Genomic DNA, 17,180 nt, shown 5'->3' on the forward strand with positions numbered 1-17,180 from the left:
GCTAAATGACAGGGAAAATAAGGATGAGCACGCGGGGCCGAATTAATCTCGGGTTTAAGCAGGAGTCTAACGCAAGAAGGAGGTGGCTGCTGTAATAAATGGGCTTCCACCCAACTTCTTTGTGGTTTCTGTGCTTTTTTTTCCCCCAGGGACCAGGCTGTTCCCCGCTGCGCTGGTGGGTGATGCTCTGGCCAGGTAAGGAGGTGATGGGGAGGGTCCCCTCCTGTATGGCAGGGGTGGCCGGTGCTCGCTGGGCGCCCGCCCTCCCGCTCTGCCCGCGGTGGCTTTGGGGTTTCAGCCACTCTCCGGCAGGATCGGGGGGCTGGTATCCCTCTCCGGAGGGATATCGTTGATGCCGGGGCCGCAGCCGTTAAGCAGCTTTGAAACTGGGTCTTGGCAGGACAATGTCCCTTCACCCTCAGCTTGTGAGACCACGTTTTGGGTGGAGGGCTGGCAGTGCCAGGCGTGGGTCTGCTTTTCTCTTTCCCCTTGGGTACAGAGCATTTTGAATGCATAAATGGCCCTCTGTGGCTCTGAGCAGAGAGTTTCCAGCCTGATCCCTTTCGGTGGTTAAATGCAGAAGTGATGGCGGGTTTGGGGAAACCCGATGGACGGTGATGCCTCACGGGCTGACGTGGCCCAGCGCCTGCAGCATCTCCTGGGTCTCAGGAGCCGGTCTCTCTGCCACACAATTTGACTCTTAAACCCACAAAGGGGAAAAAATCCTCCTTTTTTTGCTGTGCCCAGGAGCACTCCTGCAAGGAGAGCAGCCTCAAAGACAGAGCTCTCTCCCCCCCCCCTCAGATCTCGGGCATTTCCTCCCAAAAATAAGTGGGAATAGGTTTAATGACGGAAAACCTCCTATCCCAGAAAGTGAACCTCATCCTCTCGGGGAACAACACAGAGCCACCTGGGCCCTGCGGTCCCTCTGTACGCCGTGTACTTCTTAATTTAATAGACCGGGAGATGTGAAGGTCTGTTTGCATGTAATTAAAGTCCCTGCGATGCCCCGGGAGCGTGCGTGCCGGCGCTGGCCCCAGCGGGGCTTGGGGCTGGCCCTCCGTCATCCCCGCAGCTCTTTTCCTTTTGCTGGCTGCAGGAACGGGGTGTCCTCGGTTTCCCTCCCTGGCCTGGCATTGCACATTGTGTTTTTTAAGCCCTTGTGAGCAGTTTGTCCCTCCCAGGGTTTCGTGCCACACATCAAAAGCTCTCACTGCGTTCCTCCGAAAGAAATAAAAAAACCCCAACCAAGGTGGGAACTGATAGAGCGCAGAGGAAAGAGTATATTCATTAAAATGGCAAAACGACCTAAGTTTCTCCTTATTAATTCCCTCCTTACAGCATTTCCAGTCCAGGCACGTACCTGTGTCCATCCATGACGCTCCCACGGACCCGTGTGGTCCAGGAGCATCGCTGGGGCGTGTGTGTGTCTGTGTGTGCTGCGAGTCTCCCGGTTGTCTGAGCAACGGGACGTTCATCGCTAACTCCAGGGATAATTAACTCATTTTCCCGTATTTATAGAAAACCGGTGCAGGGAGTGTTGGCACTCATCCCTGACGGGGCCACATTTGGCCACAACATCTTGAATTTTGGCCATTTCTTGCAATACAGCGGCTTTGTCATCAGCCCCGCTGCCTGCTCATTAAGCCTGAAATCGGGCAGCTCGTTAAGCCCGCAAGGGCAGGGGTGCCGGCCCCTGCCTGGGGGTGAAACCCCGGCAGCCGCCTGAGCCAGGCTGCCCGTGGGTGCCCACCTCCGCGTGCCCCACGCCTGGCGTGCCGGTGCAGGGCATGTTTGCATCGGCGTTGCCACCTCCAGATGCCTGCGTACGCCTGTGCTGAAAGCAGCGTAGCTCCCGGCTCGGCCGCCGGCAAGGGGAAATTTTGCTGCTTCGAGGGGTTTGTTGCAGGGACGTGAAGCAAAGACACGCTGGAGCATCCTGACTCGGCACCGCGGCGGTGGGAGACCCGTGGGGCAAAACAAGGAGCATCTTCTCCTGGCATCAGGGCGTGCGTAAGCCAGGTACGTTCCCATCGCTGGGACAAATCCAGACCTCGACATGGGTTTCCCCTTGTTTCTCCCGGACAGCCAGCAAGCTCGGTACTTTTTCTTTTCACCGCTTGCTTGTTGGGTTGGTCTTTGGGGAGGGAGGGGGGCGAAGGCAGCAAGGGGGCTTGGGGCTGGGTGCTGGGGCTGGAGGAGGGCGGCTTGCTGCAAGGTGTCGGCATCTCCATCCCGCAGAGCTGGGGAGACGGATTTGATCTCTGCTGCTCGCGTTATTCGTGCAAAGACGGGGAATGCTTTATTTTGGTATCAGCAAACCAGAAGGTGCTTGAAACAGTAAGAGACATACCCTACCTGTGGCTGGGACTGTTAACAGCTCGTGTCCCTGAGAGCTGGAAGTATTTGCTCTTGGAATGTGTTGTCCCCAGGGTGGTTGTGCTCGGGCAAAAAGGGCAATTAAATCAAGCCGGGGGACTCCCCGCTGCTCATCGGCCCCTAGCCACCCCCCGTGCGGGTGTCTTTCTACCTTCACCTCTTCCTCCTGCTTCGCCTCCCGAAGGCAAAGGGACAGAGGTGTTGAGCTGGTGCTGCCAGGTCCTGGGAAGGTCCAGGCTCCTAAATGCCACCGTGATCCTCTCCTGAGAGCCACTGTCAGTCCTGGGACAGCGTGGGATCCCCCTTCTCCCCTCCTGGCCACCCCCAGGTGCCACCCACGGCCCCGGATCTGGCCCTGGAGATGGAGGCGGACCATTAAGGTTTAACACACTAATGGGAACTGCCGGGGGGGCTCTAAAAAGCTGAGCCCTGCTTGCAAAGCCCCTTTGGAAGGACGAGTCCTTGAGCCGAGCACGGCTGCCCCGGCACAGGCTCAGCCAGCTCCCATCCGGCTGTGACCCGTTCCTGTCCGGGTGCTGGCGGGCAGTGGCTCGTCCCCTGGTCCTGGCCACCGCTCCCGCTTCCCAGCTGCTCAACAGCCTTGCAAAGAGCTAAAAATATATGTCTGTGTGAGCAATCGCTATAGCTACGGCAGGAGTTAGCCAAAGAGGGCAGCCGGGCAGTGTCACCGCGACCGGGAGGTGCGGCAGCTTGGCAGAACAGGCAAGGGCAGGCCAGGACTGGCAGGTTGCTGCGGGTGCCTCTGGCGCAGATCCCACCATCTCCCCACTTCTCCTTATATTGAAAAATATAACACACAACACAGCTCCTAAGAGGGGGTTCACTTTGCCGCTTGCGTTTCGGCAGGGGATGAGTGACGAGCAGCTCCCCGCATCTCCCCGCCGCCCCACTGCGGAGGGGGATGCCAACGTCTCGGCCTCTGGCTGCCCCGAGCACTGGGTCGAGCCCCGATTCACACAAGCGGCAAGGGTCCGTGTGATCGTCACGGCCATCTTCTTCTTGCTGGCGGCGGGCAGCAACGCGGCGGTGCTCGGCAGCCTGCTGAGGAAGAGGAGGAAATCCCATGTGCGGCCGCTGATCCTCAGCCTGGTGCTGGCCGACCTGCTGGTGACAGTGGCGGTGATGCCCTTGGACGCGGCGTGGAACGTGACGGTGCAGTGGTACGGAGGGGACATCTCCTGCAAGCTCCTCAACTTCCTCAAGCTCTTTGCCATGTACGCGGCCGCCCTGGTGCTGGTGGTCATCAGCCTCGACCGGCACGCAGCCGTCCTCCATCCCTTCTCCCGCGCTCGCCGCCGCAACGGACTGCTGCTCCGCGCCGCCTGGGCTGGCAGCGTGCTCCTGGCTTTGCCCCAGGTAGGGCTCGGTGCCTTCCCCGTGTGGTTTGCCCAGGCTGGGGTGGTTTTGGAGAAGGGCTTCCCCATCCTGGCAGCCCCAGCAAGTCCATCCCAATCCATGGGCTCCAGCACCACCAGATTGGCTTTGCTGAGCAAAGTGGTGTGGTTGCTGTGTTGGGTGCTCAGCGCTGCTTTGCACCTTCCTTAGAGCACCTGTTCATCGCAACACCATCAGGGTGTTACGCTACGGGCTGGGAAAAAATGGTGTCCACTATTTTTTATTCCTCATGCACACGGTTATCTTCTCCTAAAAAAGCATCGCTGCACCACTGCAAAACATGTTGGAGCAGACCAAGACAAACCTGAGCAGTTCCTGACCAAAATAACATTCGATATGGCCAGAAAATGGGATTTCACAGCCATCAGACCCCATCCATCCTGGCCACAGCCATGAGTTAGGTGCCCAGAGCACCTCTCCCAGTCCAACAGCGGCAGAGAGGTGCTCTCCACGCAGCGCCAGGATCATCTGCAGGACGCGGTGCCCTGTTCCAAAGCCTCTCTGAGTTATTACTTGGTTCTCCATTTCAGCTTTTCCTTTTCCACCTGCACACGGTCCCGGGAGGGAACTTCACCCAGTGCGTTACTCATGGGAGCTTCCGAGCGCACTGGGAGGAAACCATCTACAACATGTTCACCTTCACCACCCTCTACATCACCCCCCTGAGCGTCATGATCATTTGCTACATCCGAATCATTTGGGAGATCAGTAAGCAGCTAAAGGTCAATAAAGGTAAGCAGGTCCCAGCCCTTTAGTGTCCACCATGACTCTGTGACTGACCCTGCTCCAGCCTGGAGCATTGTTGGGTCTGTCCCAACACCCTTTGAAGGGTAACCCAACTAAGGGGTTTTACACAAACTTCTTGACCCCCCCCTCCTTGCTGTCTTCTGCTTCCTGTGGGCCTTGGACCAGACCATGAGATGGTCTCCCCTGGCAGAAGCACAGTCATGGTTGGTTATGTTCTCCTGGTTTTCTCCCATCTCCAGCCATTCTTTTGACTCTCCCTGGCAGGTTTGATAAGAAATCAAAACGACCACATCTCCAAGGCACGCATGAAGACTCTCAAGATGACCATAGTGATTGTTGCCACCTTCATCATCTGCTGGACCCCATACTACCTCCTGGGCTTGTGGTACTGGTTCCAGCCAGCCATGATCCAGAAGATGCCGGAGTATGTCAACCACAGCTTCTTTCTCTTTGGCTTGCTGCACACCTGCACCGACCCTGTCATCTATGGACTGTACACCCCCTCCTTTCGGGAGGACATGCAGTTGTGTCTCAGGGGCATTGAAACAGCCATGACCAGGCACGAGAGACACAAACCCGTCTCAGTCTCAGAGAAGAACATCAAGGATGGTGCTGTAAATGGTGGGGTGGCATCAGGGGGCTCCAATGGGACAACTGCCAACACGGTCTGCTGAAGAGACGTACCCACAAGGAGACGGGAGGCACAGCTTTGGGGGCTGCTTTGTCCCATAGGATCATTCTGGAGACTGTCATAAGGAGCTTTGCCACCCAACTTGGGTGGGTGAGGGTCTCTGGCCAGCAGCTGGGAATGTGTCTCCTGCCTGTACTCAGGGTGAAAAACATTTGGGGATATTTATCGTCATTATTCCATATTCTGGCAGCCCCGTGACAACTAGAAAACCATCCTTTTTGTATCCTACTCATGCTCTAGCCCTGATTCTGGGATCAAGCATCTGCCACACTTCCAGTATCGATCCCTGGGAGGAGACACGCTGGCTCCTCCGTGGTCCAGGGCCATGTCTCCCAAGGTGGCCAATCTATAAGTGCCCTTGGCACCTACACCAAAGTGCAGAGCTGCACACATGCACAGCGCTAGGTAGTGTCACCCTGAGAGGCTGCAAAGGTGCGATCGCAGGCTTCTACTCCGTTTTCTCCACCCGCTGTAGGAAAGGCTCTCTGGAAATTTTGGCTCTCCTGGCTCAGAGCCCACCTGGTTCTCCCACAGCCGTGTGTGAAGCCCTGGGAAGGATGTAAATCTTTGGGGAGTGACTAATGCAAGGACATTAGTGCCCCTGGCCTGCCTCCATGCTGGGGAGGGAGAAGGTGCTGCAGGGATGGAGGGGCTCAGGCAAGAGGGGTACGAAGAACTGCAGTGGGATGGGATGGGGTGGGGTGGGGTGGGATGGGATGGGGTTTCTTCTCCCTTTTAGAGACAGACAGAAGGGAAAACAGTCCCTGCTGCCATGTTCTGGCATGCAGGGAGCAGTATGAACACATCCTTACGTAGCAGCTCTTTGGGACACAGGGCTGACCAGGAGAGAGAGTATTTGGGGTAAGCGGAGAGCGAGAACCAGACCCGACCCTGCCCAGCCCCTCTTGACTGTCTCTGTCCCCGTGTCCCAGGGCACGAGCTGGCAGGTCTCAGACCACGCGCTGGGCTGTCCCCAGCTGCTGGCATGGGCTAATAGGAGCAAACCCCACATTTTCTCCTCTCTCTTTTCCCCTCCCTTTAAGCACATTTTCTTTGTCTTAATGGCTTGACCCAACGCCAGCACCTCATCTCTGCCCCAAGCAGGGCGGGTGCAGCCACCCCACAGGTGATGCCTGGGGTGTCCCAACGAGGAAGGTGATGGGAAGCACCTGTGGGTGAAGGGACCTATCATCACCCATGGGTGCCAGGTGGGTGCTGGTGGTCTTTAGCTGCACCGTGAGGGCAAGGGAGGCTTCTGGAGAGGATCAGCTGGGCTGGGGTGAGTAAAATGGATTTGTTTGCTTTTCACCAACGTGCTAGAAGTTGCTTGTGAAGGTGGAGGCCTCTTCTCTGGTGTAGGTTGAAGAGGTGGCTTTATTCAACTGTGTTGTTCCTTTTCATGCAATTAGAAATACTGGATCATTTATTTGTTCATTATGTGCTGATTGTTAAATGCATTTTTTGCTTTTGAATAGAAAGCTAGTTTTGAGCCAAGAGGGGGTGGGTTTTTTTTTGGTTTTGTGAAATCTTTGGCCAGCTCAGGAGCTCTGGACTTGACAGGAGGCAGCTCCCTGGGCATTTCTGTGGCCACTGCAGCTTTGAATGAGCATCTGGACTTTATCAGGATGAAAGAGCTTTGTTTTCAAAACAATTCTTAACTTGCTGTGGCTGCATGCGTAGGGAAGCTGGGAGATGTCTCCCCCCAAGAAAGCAAATCTCCATTGGGCACCGAGGGGGTCTGCTCAACCCTGTCTCCAAGAGGGGACGGATCCCCATCGGTCGGAAAGGATCTGGACTGGTCTCCCAGTGCCCCAGCTAATAAATTATTAAAACTAGAGAGGTGGCAAGTGGTGTTTGCAGGTTGGCTGAGGCTGGGTAGTGAGGCTACGGGAAGCCACGGTGCTCAGGGTTATGCCAAGCCATGGATGGGTGTCGAGCACTTGCCTTTCCCATGCTGACTATCATTTATGCTAAACATGCTGCCCAAGGAGAAAAAAATTCAATTAGAGCTGCAGGAGCCCAGACGGGCTGGTGGGGATTAGTGTGAGCCCTTTAGGAAGCATCCAGACTCCAATGAGATGCGTAATCACTGTTTGGCTTTCCTGGGCTCGTTCTGCTTAAGGTTAATTACACAACGCTAACGGGAGCGGGGCTTGCTGCTGCCAGGCTGGCTTGGCTCGACCAGTGGAAATAGGAGTTTCTTGTAAGGTGATGGGAATGACTTGTGGTAAGGGAAGCTAATTTATTCATCGGACACTCATTTAGTCTCACTGTTTATATTGCTGATGATGGCTAATGGGAGGCAGACCTTGAAGGTGTGTTGGTTTTCTGGCAAGCCTTAAATAAGCAGGAAAGTGTCTTTAATCTCCGAAGAACATTCTTCATCTGCTTTCTGCTGAGTGGGAGAGAACAGGTCCAGCATTGCTCACACGCTTTAGGCCACTTGTCCCCTCTTGTACAGTGGCAGAAGAGCTCGGAGACCTTCTCTGAGGAGCAAGAAGCACTTTTTATCCTTGCGGGAGGGACCCACCACCTGGATATGGTGAGAGGGCAGAAGCAGGTTTGGCTTTAGGTGAAGAGTAGGAAAATCGGGATGCTGGCAAGGATACGTACCTTGGTCCTTGGGGGAAGCATGGCACATCCCTTGGGCTGCTCGCAGGCACTCCGGCGCTGCTCCTTCTGCCCACCTCTTGATATCTTCCCTCCCGTTGCTGGTGCTCAAGGCTGACATTTTGGGAAGCCCAGAGCGTGGGCAAGGTGCCCAAAGTGACAGCTTTCTTGATAGAAGGAAAATGTCACCAGAAGAGCGTGCTGCCAAGCTGTGCGCCCAACGCGCGTGGGACGGGGGAGCGAGCAGGCGGGCAGCACCTCCCCAGGGGAGCCGGGGCAGCCTCCGGGTCACCGGGGATTGACCCAGGTCTGGGTCCGGCCAGAGGAGGACCGAAGCCCAGGCCTGGTTTGAATGTCCCCACAGTTGTCATTCTGCATTTCTTAAATCCATTCGTACTTTAAAGAGCAAAAGATTTTTGCATCGCTCATCAGGAATGCAAAACCCAGAGCCTCGCTCCTCCCTGCCCCGGGGGTGATCGTGCTTTCTGCCGTGGTTCCCCCTCTCCCCACGTTGCCTCAAACCCTGGTCTCCAACAGCACCTGCCCTCCTCCTCAGCTGGCTCCTGAGATCTCTCCATGTATATCTTATCTATTTCCCCTTATGGGAGGAAAATTCTCCCACTTCCCCAAAATCTGCCCATTCCCCCCAGGAAACACCAGCTGCCACGCTTCTCCTTCCAGTCACAGCAGGGTTGGATTTGTCTGTCTGGGTAACAGTTCCTTAATATTCACCACAGTAACGTAACGAACATATTAATAAGCACAGGTAGCTCTATATTTTACAACTCCTCGACCTCACCCTGGGCTGCCTGCTTCAGACACAGCGGTCCTTTGTTCCGGAGAAAATTCTGATTCATTTCCCATTAGCATTTTTATAGTACCGTGCATGTTCAAAGAGCCACGCAAGTGGCTTAAGAGATTAACGCGAACCTTGGGTTAATTCATAATATTGTTAGTAACAGCACAATACTCACATGAATTCAGCTGAGTGCATCTCGCCACGTTGGGAAACGCATGCTGAAATCAGCAGGGAGCACAAAAAACAAGCGTGGGAGTAGGATATCAAGTATTTTGCTGGGCCGCTAAGGTAGAATCTGAGCACCTTAAATGTATTTATTTTCCCATTGCCTTTGAGGACAGGGTTACCCTGCTCCACAGATGTGGATCTGATGTACCGAGGAGGCTGTGCCCGGCATCCCTGCAGGCCTGGGAGCGTGAGGGACAGGGCTACGAGCCCTCCGAGAGGCACTCGAGACATGTCCATCAGGATTCAGCCCCAATCTGCAGCCTCCTCTTTCTTGTGGGTCTCTTTAAACTGCTCAAAGCAGGAAAAGCTGATTTTTGTCCTTTGATACCTGCTGATTTAATTGCAGTGCTGGACTGCGTGCGTCCGCTGTGAGAGCCCCCGCAATACTTTTGTCTCTGGGGATATAGCCTGGAGCAGCTGGCGCAGAAGATCAGCTTGGGAACTTGCTCCCTACGTGGCTGCTGTTGCCCCACGCTTGGGAAGAGAGCTCAGCTGAACGGCTTAAAGCCAAATAAAAGCCCAGACAGACATTAGGAGATAGTGCTGAACGGTCGCTACGCATTCATGCCTTTTGCTTACTCTTCAGAAACTTTCCTATGCAAAGAAGCTCTAAGAAGAGAGCCTGAAAACCCTGCTGCGTTCCTCCCCATCTGTTCCTTTCGTCTGACTCGCAGCCTCCCGGGCTTGTGCCTCTCCCTGCAGCGCAAACAGCCATCCAGCCCACAACTGCTGCCTAACCTCCTCCTTTTCCAAAGGGCCCCCGATAGCCCATCTGTTCCAAAAGATGTTTCATTTGCAGACGTACAAGCCTTTAAACAACACAATACCCTTTAGATAGCATCAAATACCTCCAGGTTTTCTGGCTGGTTTTACCCTAACCTGACGCATATACGGCACAACATCATATATAACATGCTGAGGTGGACCAGAAGTGGGCAAATACTCCCAGGAACCCCATGCACGTCTCAAACCCCGAGTTTCTGCACTGGGATATCAAGGAGTAAACGACTATAAAGAAGTAGTTGAATCTGTTGTGCAATAAATTGTTAGTTTATGTATATTTTAATTGCAAATCAACGCTATAATTAGCACGTGCATTTCTTGGGCTGAGGTAACGCAATGCGCTTTAACAGCGAGCATTATTAATGGACTGTAAAAGGCAATGGGGAATTGGATTATAATGTTCTTGTTTTGCAAGCTGTATGGTGAATAAATAAATTTGTTCTGGCAGCAAAATTAACTAGAATAAATGCTTCTAGCTCCATCCACCAAGAAGAGGGGTTGCTGTAAATGAACTTGTTCTCAGCCTTGAGTTAGAAAACCTGATTACCAGGTCATTATTTCTGGCAATTAGGTACCAGAACATCAGAGAAAGAAAAGGTTTTCTTTGAAATATTTAATGAGTGAGGTAGTAATCATAGACTCATTTGCTGGAAATATGCGATGAGATTTTTTTTTTTTTTTCTTTTGTGGTTAGGGTTCACTGTGCAATGAAAACCTGCGTTTATCAAGTCTACTACTAAAAGCTAGACTGCAAGCTTGAACTGTGGCACGTATCTAGCTTTTCTTTGCCTAGAATCCCTGGGTTCTTCACCAGGTTTATCCCAGTCACTAATCAGAGGACAGTCCTTTGCTCCTTTTTCCATTTCGGGTAGTTGTAGGTTGCTTTGTAACAACAGCAAATGCAAAGGACTTGGACAGGAGGGGGAGAGCGCTGCCCTGTTTATGTTGCGTGACTAATTTGTGCACACCCATATGCGTGTTTTCAAACAAACCCCCAAAATGCCCTTTTGCAAGATTAGAAAAGATGAATCTGAGAGATACTGAGGTTTTACACGCCAGCATTATGCCAAAGCGCTTTGCAAACAGCGTAACTGCCGTAATTCTGACCAGAGAAAACTCAACCTCTTTGTGAGAACTTAGTGTGGACAGCCTATCTTACAAACATATATTATTGTGCACAAGTTGTCACGTGGAGGCCTAAGCGAAGTCTACATGAAGTTAACTGTACTACAAATGTTCACAGACACAAAATACAACCCTACCAGTTTTGCTGCCATTTTACTCCATTTCTTACAAGCGTTTCAGGAAATAGTTGGCACGTTACTGCTAGGTAGTCCATTTGTTCATAAAGGGAGGCTGAAAACAACTCAATACAGGCAAAAATGTTGAACCAGATCCCAAAACCCAGGCAGCCCCAACCCCAAAAACCTGTCAGGTGGCAGCATAAGTGGAACCCTTCACCCTCCCTCTTCTTGGTGTAGAAAATACAAGTGGAAGGCAGTTTGATAGGATTAATCCTTATTCAGTATTGATGCTGAAGGGCCCGAGTTTGATCCACACGCTAACCAAGGACAAGGTAGATCATAGCTGAGAGCACAAGCCTTGTAGGTGTTTTATGGGGAGGGGGAAAAAACCCATACTAGAAACCATTTAACTTTTTCCATTTTGGTTGTTGTTTTATTTCTTGTTGTTTTCTTACAATCATTATGCTCAAATATAAAAATTCCCGGCCAAAGCCAAAGTTAGTTTTAAAAGTGATCCCATCTGCATTGATACATGCTAAACATCACCAAATTCCGTTTCTAAAAACAAACCGGTAAGACTCCCTACAGCTTGCTTTGCCTGACATACAGAAAGATCCTCGTTTCCAACTTGTGCAAATATTACCACCTCAGTTTGACAGAAAACAGTTACACCTGAGTGTTTCCACACTGAGTTTTCATTAATTTAAAATAACTTTTTCCCATGGACCCTTAACAATTGCTTCATGCTAAGCTGCACCATTGTGATCCTTTTCAGCTGTACTGGGCATCCTCATGAATCACTGGAACACAGAAATAAGAATAAATGGAAAGATGCCATGAGGATAATATATGGGAGACAGAACTGGAAAGCTCCAGGCACCTTTATTTCCAGAGCTCTGGAACAGATGCAGTGCGTTGCAGATTGGCTATTATTAAGGCACGTGGTGAAAATGACAGTTTATCATCTCGGGCAACTCATCTCTCCGAGTCAAACATTCTGTGCCAGTAGTAGACGAAGGTTGGCGAGTTGCTGGCCCCTATCACTATTAGCAGCAGTAGGTACAGCATCATCATGACGGCAAAACGGTGGGTGTAAAACCAGGAAGATTGACTAGAAGGCCTGAAAAGGGAAAAGTGCATGAATTCTGTCAGAGGTGCAAAGAGTATCTTAGATTTTGTGATTTTAAATGGTTAAGCTAATGCAATAAAAACAGGAAGTTGTTCTACAATCCCTGTAACTAACAAAGCCCGATTCCCCATCCCTTTCCCCTAAGTCTCCGTGCACAATGCTGTCCTTTCTCCCCGTGTTCGTACCTTTCTCTGGGGTTTGGAGCTGTAACTGCCTGGCCTGTACACACATGTTGATTAGCTGGGTGAGTGCTGCCACTTAGGATAGCTAAGGGCAGAGTTAAAACTGCCCTAGTTTTAAGAGCTTCACTCGTCAGTATTTCACTCTTCCTTTCCTGCCACAAACAGATTATTAGAGGTCTCAAAGACACTAAGTGCCTAGAGGTCTGGTGAAAAAGCCAATTTACCTGAGTCTGGGAGTGTCAAAGAGTGGGACAGAGGCAACATGACGGTGTAAGCCTTATTTCACAGGCAATAGACTAAAACCAAATTCTGGCAGTGCAGCATATCTTTCTTGCCTGTTCTGTTGTTTTTCAAAAATGAGATGTGCTTATCTGGCTGTCATAGCATGCTCATCGCTCTAGACAGCTGAACTCTTACCTCCTATACTGTTTCTGTGAATATACTAGCAAGTATTTAACTCGTAAAAGCTGATTGTTTGTGACAACAAAGTATTTCTGTGGTACATCACCCCCTTCACTGTTTTTCACTCTTGCTCTTCTTCTGTCTATTTCTTCTGAATCTGCATGAAGAGAAAAGAAATGGTCTTTTGGGGAACAGAAAAGCAAAAAGAGATGTACAACTTCAAGTAACTGTAAAAAAGCAAACAACCAACACCCAACCCTCCCACATACACACACATGAGTGGGAATGAGATAACCAAAGATCTAGTCTTGGTATTCCCCTGAATTCCTTAGCATCCAAGAATAGACCGAAAAGTTTGCTTGAGGCTATACCACTCCTAGTCATCCTTGGTATGGATGGCATTATGGCCCAGACCAGGGTGAAAAGGAGGCGGGTCTCCCACACAGTGCTTGAGGAGCTGCTAATATTAACAGGGAAAGAAAAACAAAGTCGAAGGACTGATTGAGCCCTGCAAGCAGGAAGCAGTCAAAGGAGAAGGACAATCTGAGCAGAGGCTTCCTAGACATCATTCTTGATACATTTGTGATGCTTCTGTTCCACCATCACAGGTGAAATGATCAGGCATGATGGATTTTATCATACTACTGAAATTAGGAAAACCAAATGATGCCACCAAAATATTTTCTACCCCTTAAATATACTATTTTAAGAGAAGCTTCACAGACAGCAAGGCTGTTGTGCATTTGTTGAGGGGTCAACTGGAAAAGGAGTCTGCAGCCAGTTTCTGCTGAAGGGTATCCACACTCCATACACTGCACTGTTTATATGATAGCATATATGCACAAAGCTGACATATGAGAAGTGCTAAGTAAGAGATGAACCACACGTAGTTGTTATTACAATAGACTCACCTTTCTTTTTGACCTGACACTTTACATCTGGATGGTCGATGATCTCGCAAACAGCTACGCAGCTAAGGATAGAGCCCAATGCACTTCGCTGCCAACCCAGACCATGAGGGCTATAAAGGAGAGCCAGGCTCAGGTCACTGGTAAGGTAGGTACCTTCACCGAACAGGGACGTCTGAAATAGAGCAGAAATATATCCTAAAATCCTGTACCGCAAACTATAAACAACATACAAGTGTTCTTTATTTTCAGACTGGCAGTTCTGTTTCTGAAGGTAAATTAAGAAAGGCTTTTCTGACCCGTGTTGGGCCTGGTCCATGCACTGTTTTTGTCCTGGCACAACTTCCTCAGGGTGGGGCCGCTGCCCTCTCCCATTCCTCAAATTAGCTGCTTGGCACAGCCCTTGGTGTGGACAGATTCATGCTTTCCCGGATTTGGATTTAGTTTGCCAGCGAAGTATTTTATATCAACATGACTGCACTGCTGTTAGAGGCATTTAACTGATTTATTAAGACTGCCGTCATTCAAATAATCCAACCTCCGCAAACAAGACAAGGCTTTACTCGCATTTAAATCCATGCTTTACTAGAAAAGAGGGAAGTACTTTTCAACAGTGAATTCCTTTCAAATCTAACTGTTTTAATAACTTTGAATCAGCGGATTTGCCACCCTGGCTTAAATTATTAATCCAGTAAGTCCACTGTACCTGATAAGCCATTACTCATAAAGAATGGGGGGGGGGGGAACATGGCCCAGGTTGACTGGAAGGTTAAGCAGCTGTTGCGTCAAAGCTGCTTTACAGACGACACAAAAAGCCAGGAGTCCCAACTGCCTTTCCGCTGAAATCGGAAGAGATGCAAATCCTACAGGATGTCTCCCTTAACCAGCCCATTTAAAGAAGGCTCCATTTGCAAGCAGCACCTAAAACTTAGTTGATCTAAACTTGAGGCCAGGCAGAGAGAATCTCTACATTGCCTGGGCCACTGTCCTCCTCCTCTGTGCACAGGCACTCTCCAGCTGCAGGCTGTCAGACAGGACAGTATTTTCAGAGGCATTACACTTCCTTACAAAGAAGCAAAGGATAGCCGTAATTCCTCACACCAGAGAAAAGAGTTTCACGCTGCTTCGTTTTTACCCTCAGGCTGCACTAGAAAATCCAACACAATCATCCACAAAGGCCTACACTGAAGAGAAAACAGCAGTATAAGATCATCAGCACATTTCATATCCCTAAAGGAATTTGAGCCTATTTTTAAAAAGTGTCACTCGCTACAAGGGACCTAGAGAAAATGGTGCCAATACCAGGAGCCTCACCCTGTTCAAATGGCAGTGCAGGCCGTTGTGCAGTATGGAATGGAAGTTCTCGAGGCGGCTCCCATGGAAGGCGTAGATGAGGTCCCGCTCTCCCTTGGTCTCGGCAAACTTGGTATTCATTTGATCGCAATACACGATCTCAAAGAGGTAGTCCGGAGCAGGAACCGCAGCCCCAGACATCCCTGTGAGTTCTTGGATCTTCTCGTACTTAAAAACAGGAAGGAATGAGTGTTGGTTTATGGGGTTAGATTACTCACTGGAAATTTTGCTTACTGTCCCTTAGTCTTTCACATTGCTTTATGTATTTTGATTAAGCTTTCTGCGTTAGAATTCAACAGAATTCAACACTGTCACAATTCAGAAGGAGTAAATGTACAGTGAGAATTCTGGCACTTCCTTGCTATCAAAGCTAAATCCTTATTCTTCTTTCCAGAAAAAAAACCCCTGAATTGCAATTATGAGTTAATTGATGATGTAAGAACAATATCACAATTCTACCATGCCACTTTGGCTACTAAGACGATATGTTCATCAGCTGATCTTGGAAGAGGAAAAAAAATGAAAACAGAAGTTGTTTTCATCTTGCTGCTAATCTCTACAACTATTTTGATCCCTGTTACAGAAGTTCCTCAGTGGCTCTCGACCTTTCCATTTAGGGGCACTGTGCAGAAGTACAAAGTTGTCTTTCTCAGTGAGAAGCAGGACCTAACTCCATGACACCTGGGTTGGACTATCTTGGTCTAGAACATGCAGGCACATGCTACGTTAATGGGAGTAACCATCATCAACTACTGACAGTGATAACTATTTGTTCCAAGTAGTGTTCCTGAAAATTTTATTAACCCCCCCCCCATATACAGAAAAAAAATGCATTCACGTTGAGCTGTCAAGCTCTCACAATAACCCGCTAACTTGTGGCAGGAGGAAATACTTTCTCAAGTGCAAGTTTGCCTTAGAAGACAAATTCTAATCAAGGCTTTCAGAATTCAGAACTTACCTGCTGTTTCTTAGTACTCTGTATCATGAAGACCTTTGATGATAAAATCCAACTAAACAAATCCCAGGTCCTTTTCTCTGTGTTTGGAACAGATTCCAGAAGTTCTTTCAGGCTTGGTAGAGCATTGGTATCTGCAAGCTAACAGGACCAGGCATTTAGTACAAGCTCCTTCTTTTCATTATGATTAAACAGAGACCTCTAGTGAAAACAAAACAATATTTCACCCTAATAGGTTGTAAACTAAAAACCACTTTCTGTTCTGAGATATAAGCATTTGTATCCAGTTTATGGGAAAGTTTGTCACTTGTTCTAAAAGCAAATACCAGACAAGATATAACATATTTATGTTTGCCAAGAATATCTGCAAGGTACATACAAGAATAATCAAACTCCTGAAAGAAAACAAGCTCTCACAGCGCAGCATCTGCAGTGGGATAGACACAAGGGGTGTTCAGGCCATGTCAAATGCAAACCCTTCAAAATTAATTTGAATTTCACGTAGGGCAAGCTCTTCTAACACTTCATATCCCAACACTGGATTTGGAAGTTTCCAAGTGTGGGTTTATGGGTCAGAATCCCAAATGCACTTTAAAACCTGGATTCCTTGACTGGATAAACAATTCATCCTGCTTTATTCGTAACCCTGAGGCGCCGCTGCCCTCACCTCACAGGGCAACCTCGCCGGCTTCGCCCCCAGCGCAGCCCAGGCAGGCTCGGCCTGGGCTCCCACATCTAACTAGCCCTTTCACAAGGCTGTTTTCTCACTCCAAAGGTAGAACACCGTCTTCCCGGTTCGGATACACACCCCCGGGCCGGGGGCACTGGCACTCACCAGCCCCTCGAAGTCCTTGCTGTCGCCGCCGGCGTAGCGGCCCGGGAAGGGCCTCAGCGCCGAGTCGCGCTTGTAGCTCTGCAGCGCGGCGGCGAAGAGGCTGCACCGCAGGTCGGCGGCCAGCGGGTCCCTCCCCGCCGCCTCCCTGACGCGGGAGGCCGCCTCGCCGGGGCCGGGGCCGGGGCCGGCCGGTGGCATGCCCGGCGGGGGCTGCCGAGCGGCGGCCGCTGCGAGGAAGCGAGAGCTCCCGCCCGGGCGGCGTCGCCCCTTCCGCTTCGCCGCCGGGGCCGCGGCCTGGCCCCGCCGCTCCGCCCCGTCGCCGCCTCAGTCCGCCCTCCCTGCGCCGCGCCGGGGCTCTCCTGCTCCGCACGGCTGGGCGGCTGGGGCCGCAAGGGCCGCGGCTGCGCCCGTTCCCCGGGGACGGGGAGGAGGGAGGCCTGGGGGGAATGGCGCCTTCCCCTCAGGCAGAGAGCAGGAGCGGGTACGGGGGGGAGGCGGGAAATGGCGCCGACCCCTCAG

General features: G+C 50.8%; 2 protein-coding genes across 7 annotated transcripts; one reads left to right on the top strand and one right to left on the bottom strand.

The window, feature by feature from the left end:
• Positions 1–3,249: 3,249 nt before the first annotated feature.
• LOC142411028 (gonadotropin-releasing hormone II receptor-like) lies at positions 3,250–5,852 on the top strand. Its single transcript, XM_075504213.1, has 3 exons — positions 3,250–3,756; positions 4,326–4,527; positions 4,807–5,852. The coding sequence occupies exons 1-3, from the start codon at positions 3,250–3,252 to the stop codon at positions 5,214–5,216; spliced, it is 1,119 nt and encodes a 372-aa protein (XP_075360328.1). The 3' UTR covers positions 5,217–5,852.
• A 5,440-nt stretch (positions 5,853–11,292) lies between these two features.
• On the bottom strand, positions 11,293–16,977 carry PARP16 (poly(ADP-ribose) polymerase family member 16). Of its 6 annotated transcripts, none has more exons than XM_075506361.1 (6): positions 16,635–16,977; positions 15,830–15,967; positions 14,833–15,039; positions 13,522–13,693; positions 12,717–12,767; positions 11,293–12,017 (listed from the first exon to the last, which is right to left on the bottom strand). In XM_075506361.1, exons 1-6 carry the CDS (start codon positions 16,857–16,859, stop codon positions 11,968–11,970), a joined length of 843 nt encoding a protein of 280 aa, XP_075362476.1. In that variant the 5' UTR covers positions 16,860–16,977; the 3' UTR covers positions 11,293–11,967. The 6 variants fall into 6 exon arrangements, with proteins under 6 accessions (XP_075362476.1, XP_075362474.1, XP_075362472.1 ...); XM_075506359.1 differs by having other exon boundaries at positions 11,294–12,017; positions 12,626–12,767; positions 15,863–15,967; positions 16,662–16,977; XM_075506357.1 differs by having other exon boundaries at positions 11,294–12,017; positions 12,626–12,767; positions 16,662–16,977.
• Positions 16,978–17,180: the final 203 nt, after the last annotated feature.

This window comes from Mycteria americana, chromosome 6 (genome assembly GCF_035582795.1).
Source record: "Mycteria americana isolate JAX WOST 10 ecotype Jacksonville Zoo and Gardens chromosome 6, USCA_MyAme_1.0, whole genome shotgun sequence".
Taxonomy (NCBI): domain Eukaryota; kingdom Metazoa; phylum Chordata; class Aves; order Ciconiiformes; family Ciconiidae; genus Mycteria; species Mycteria americana.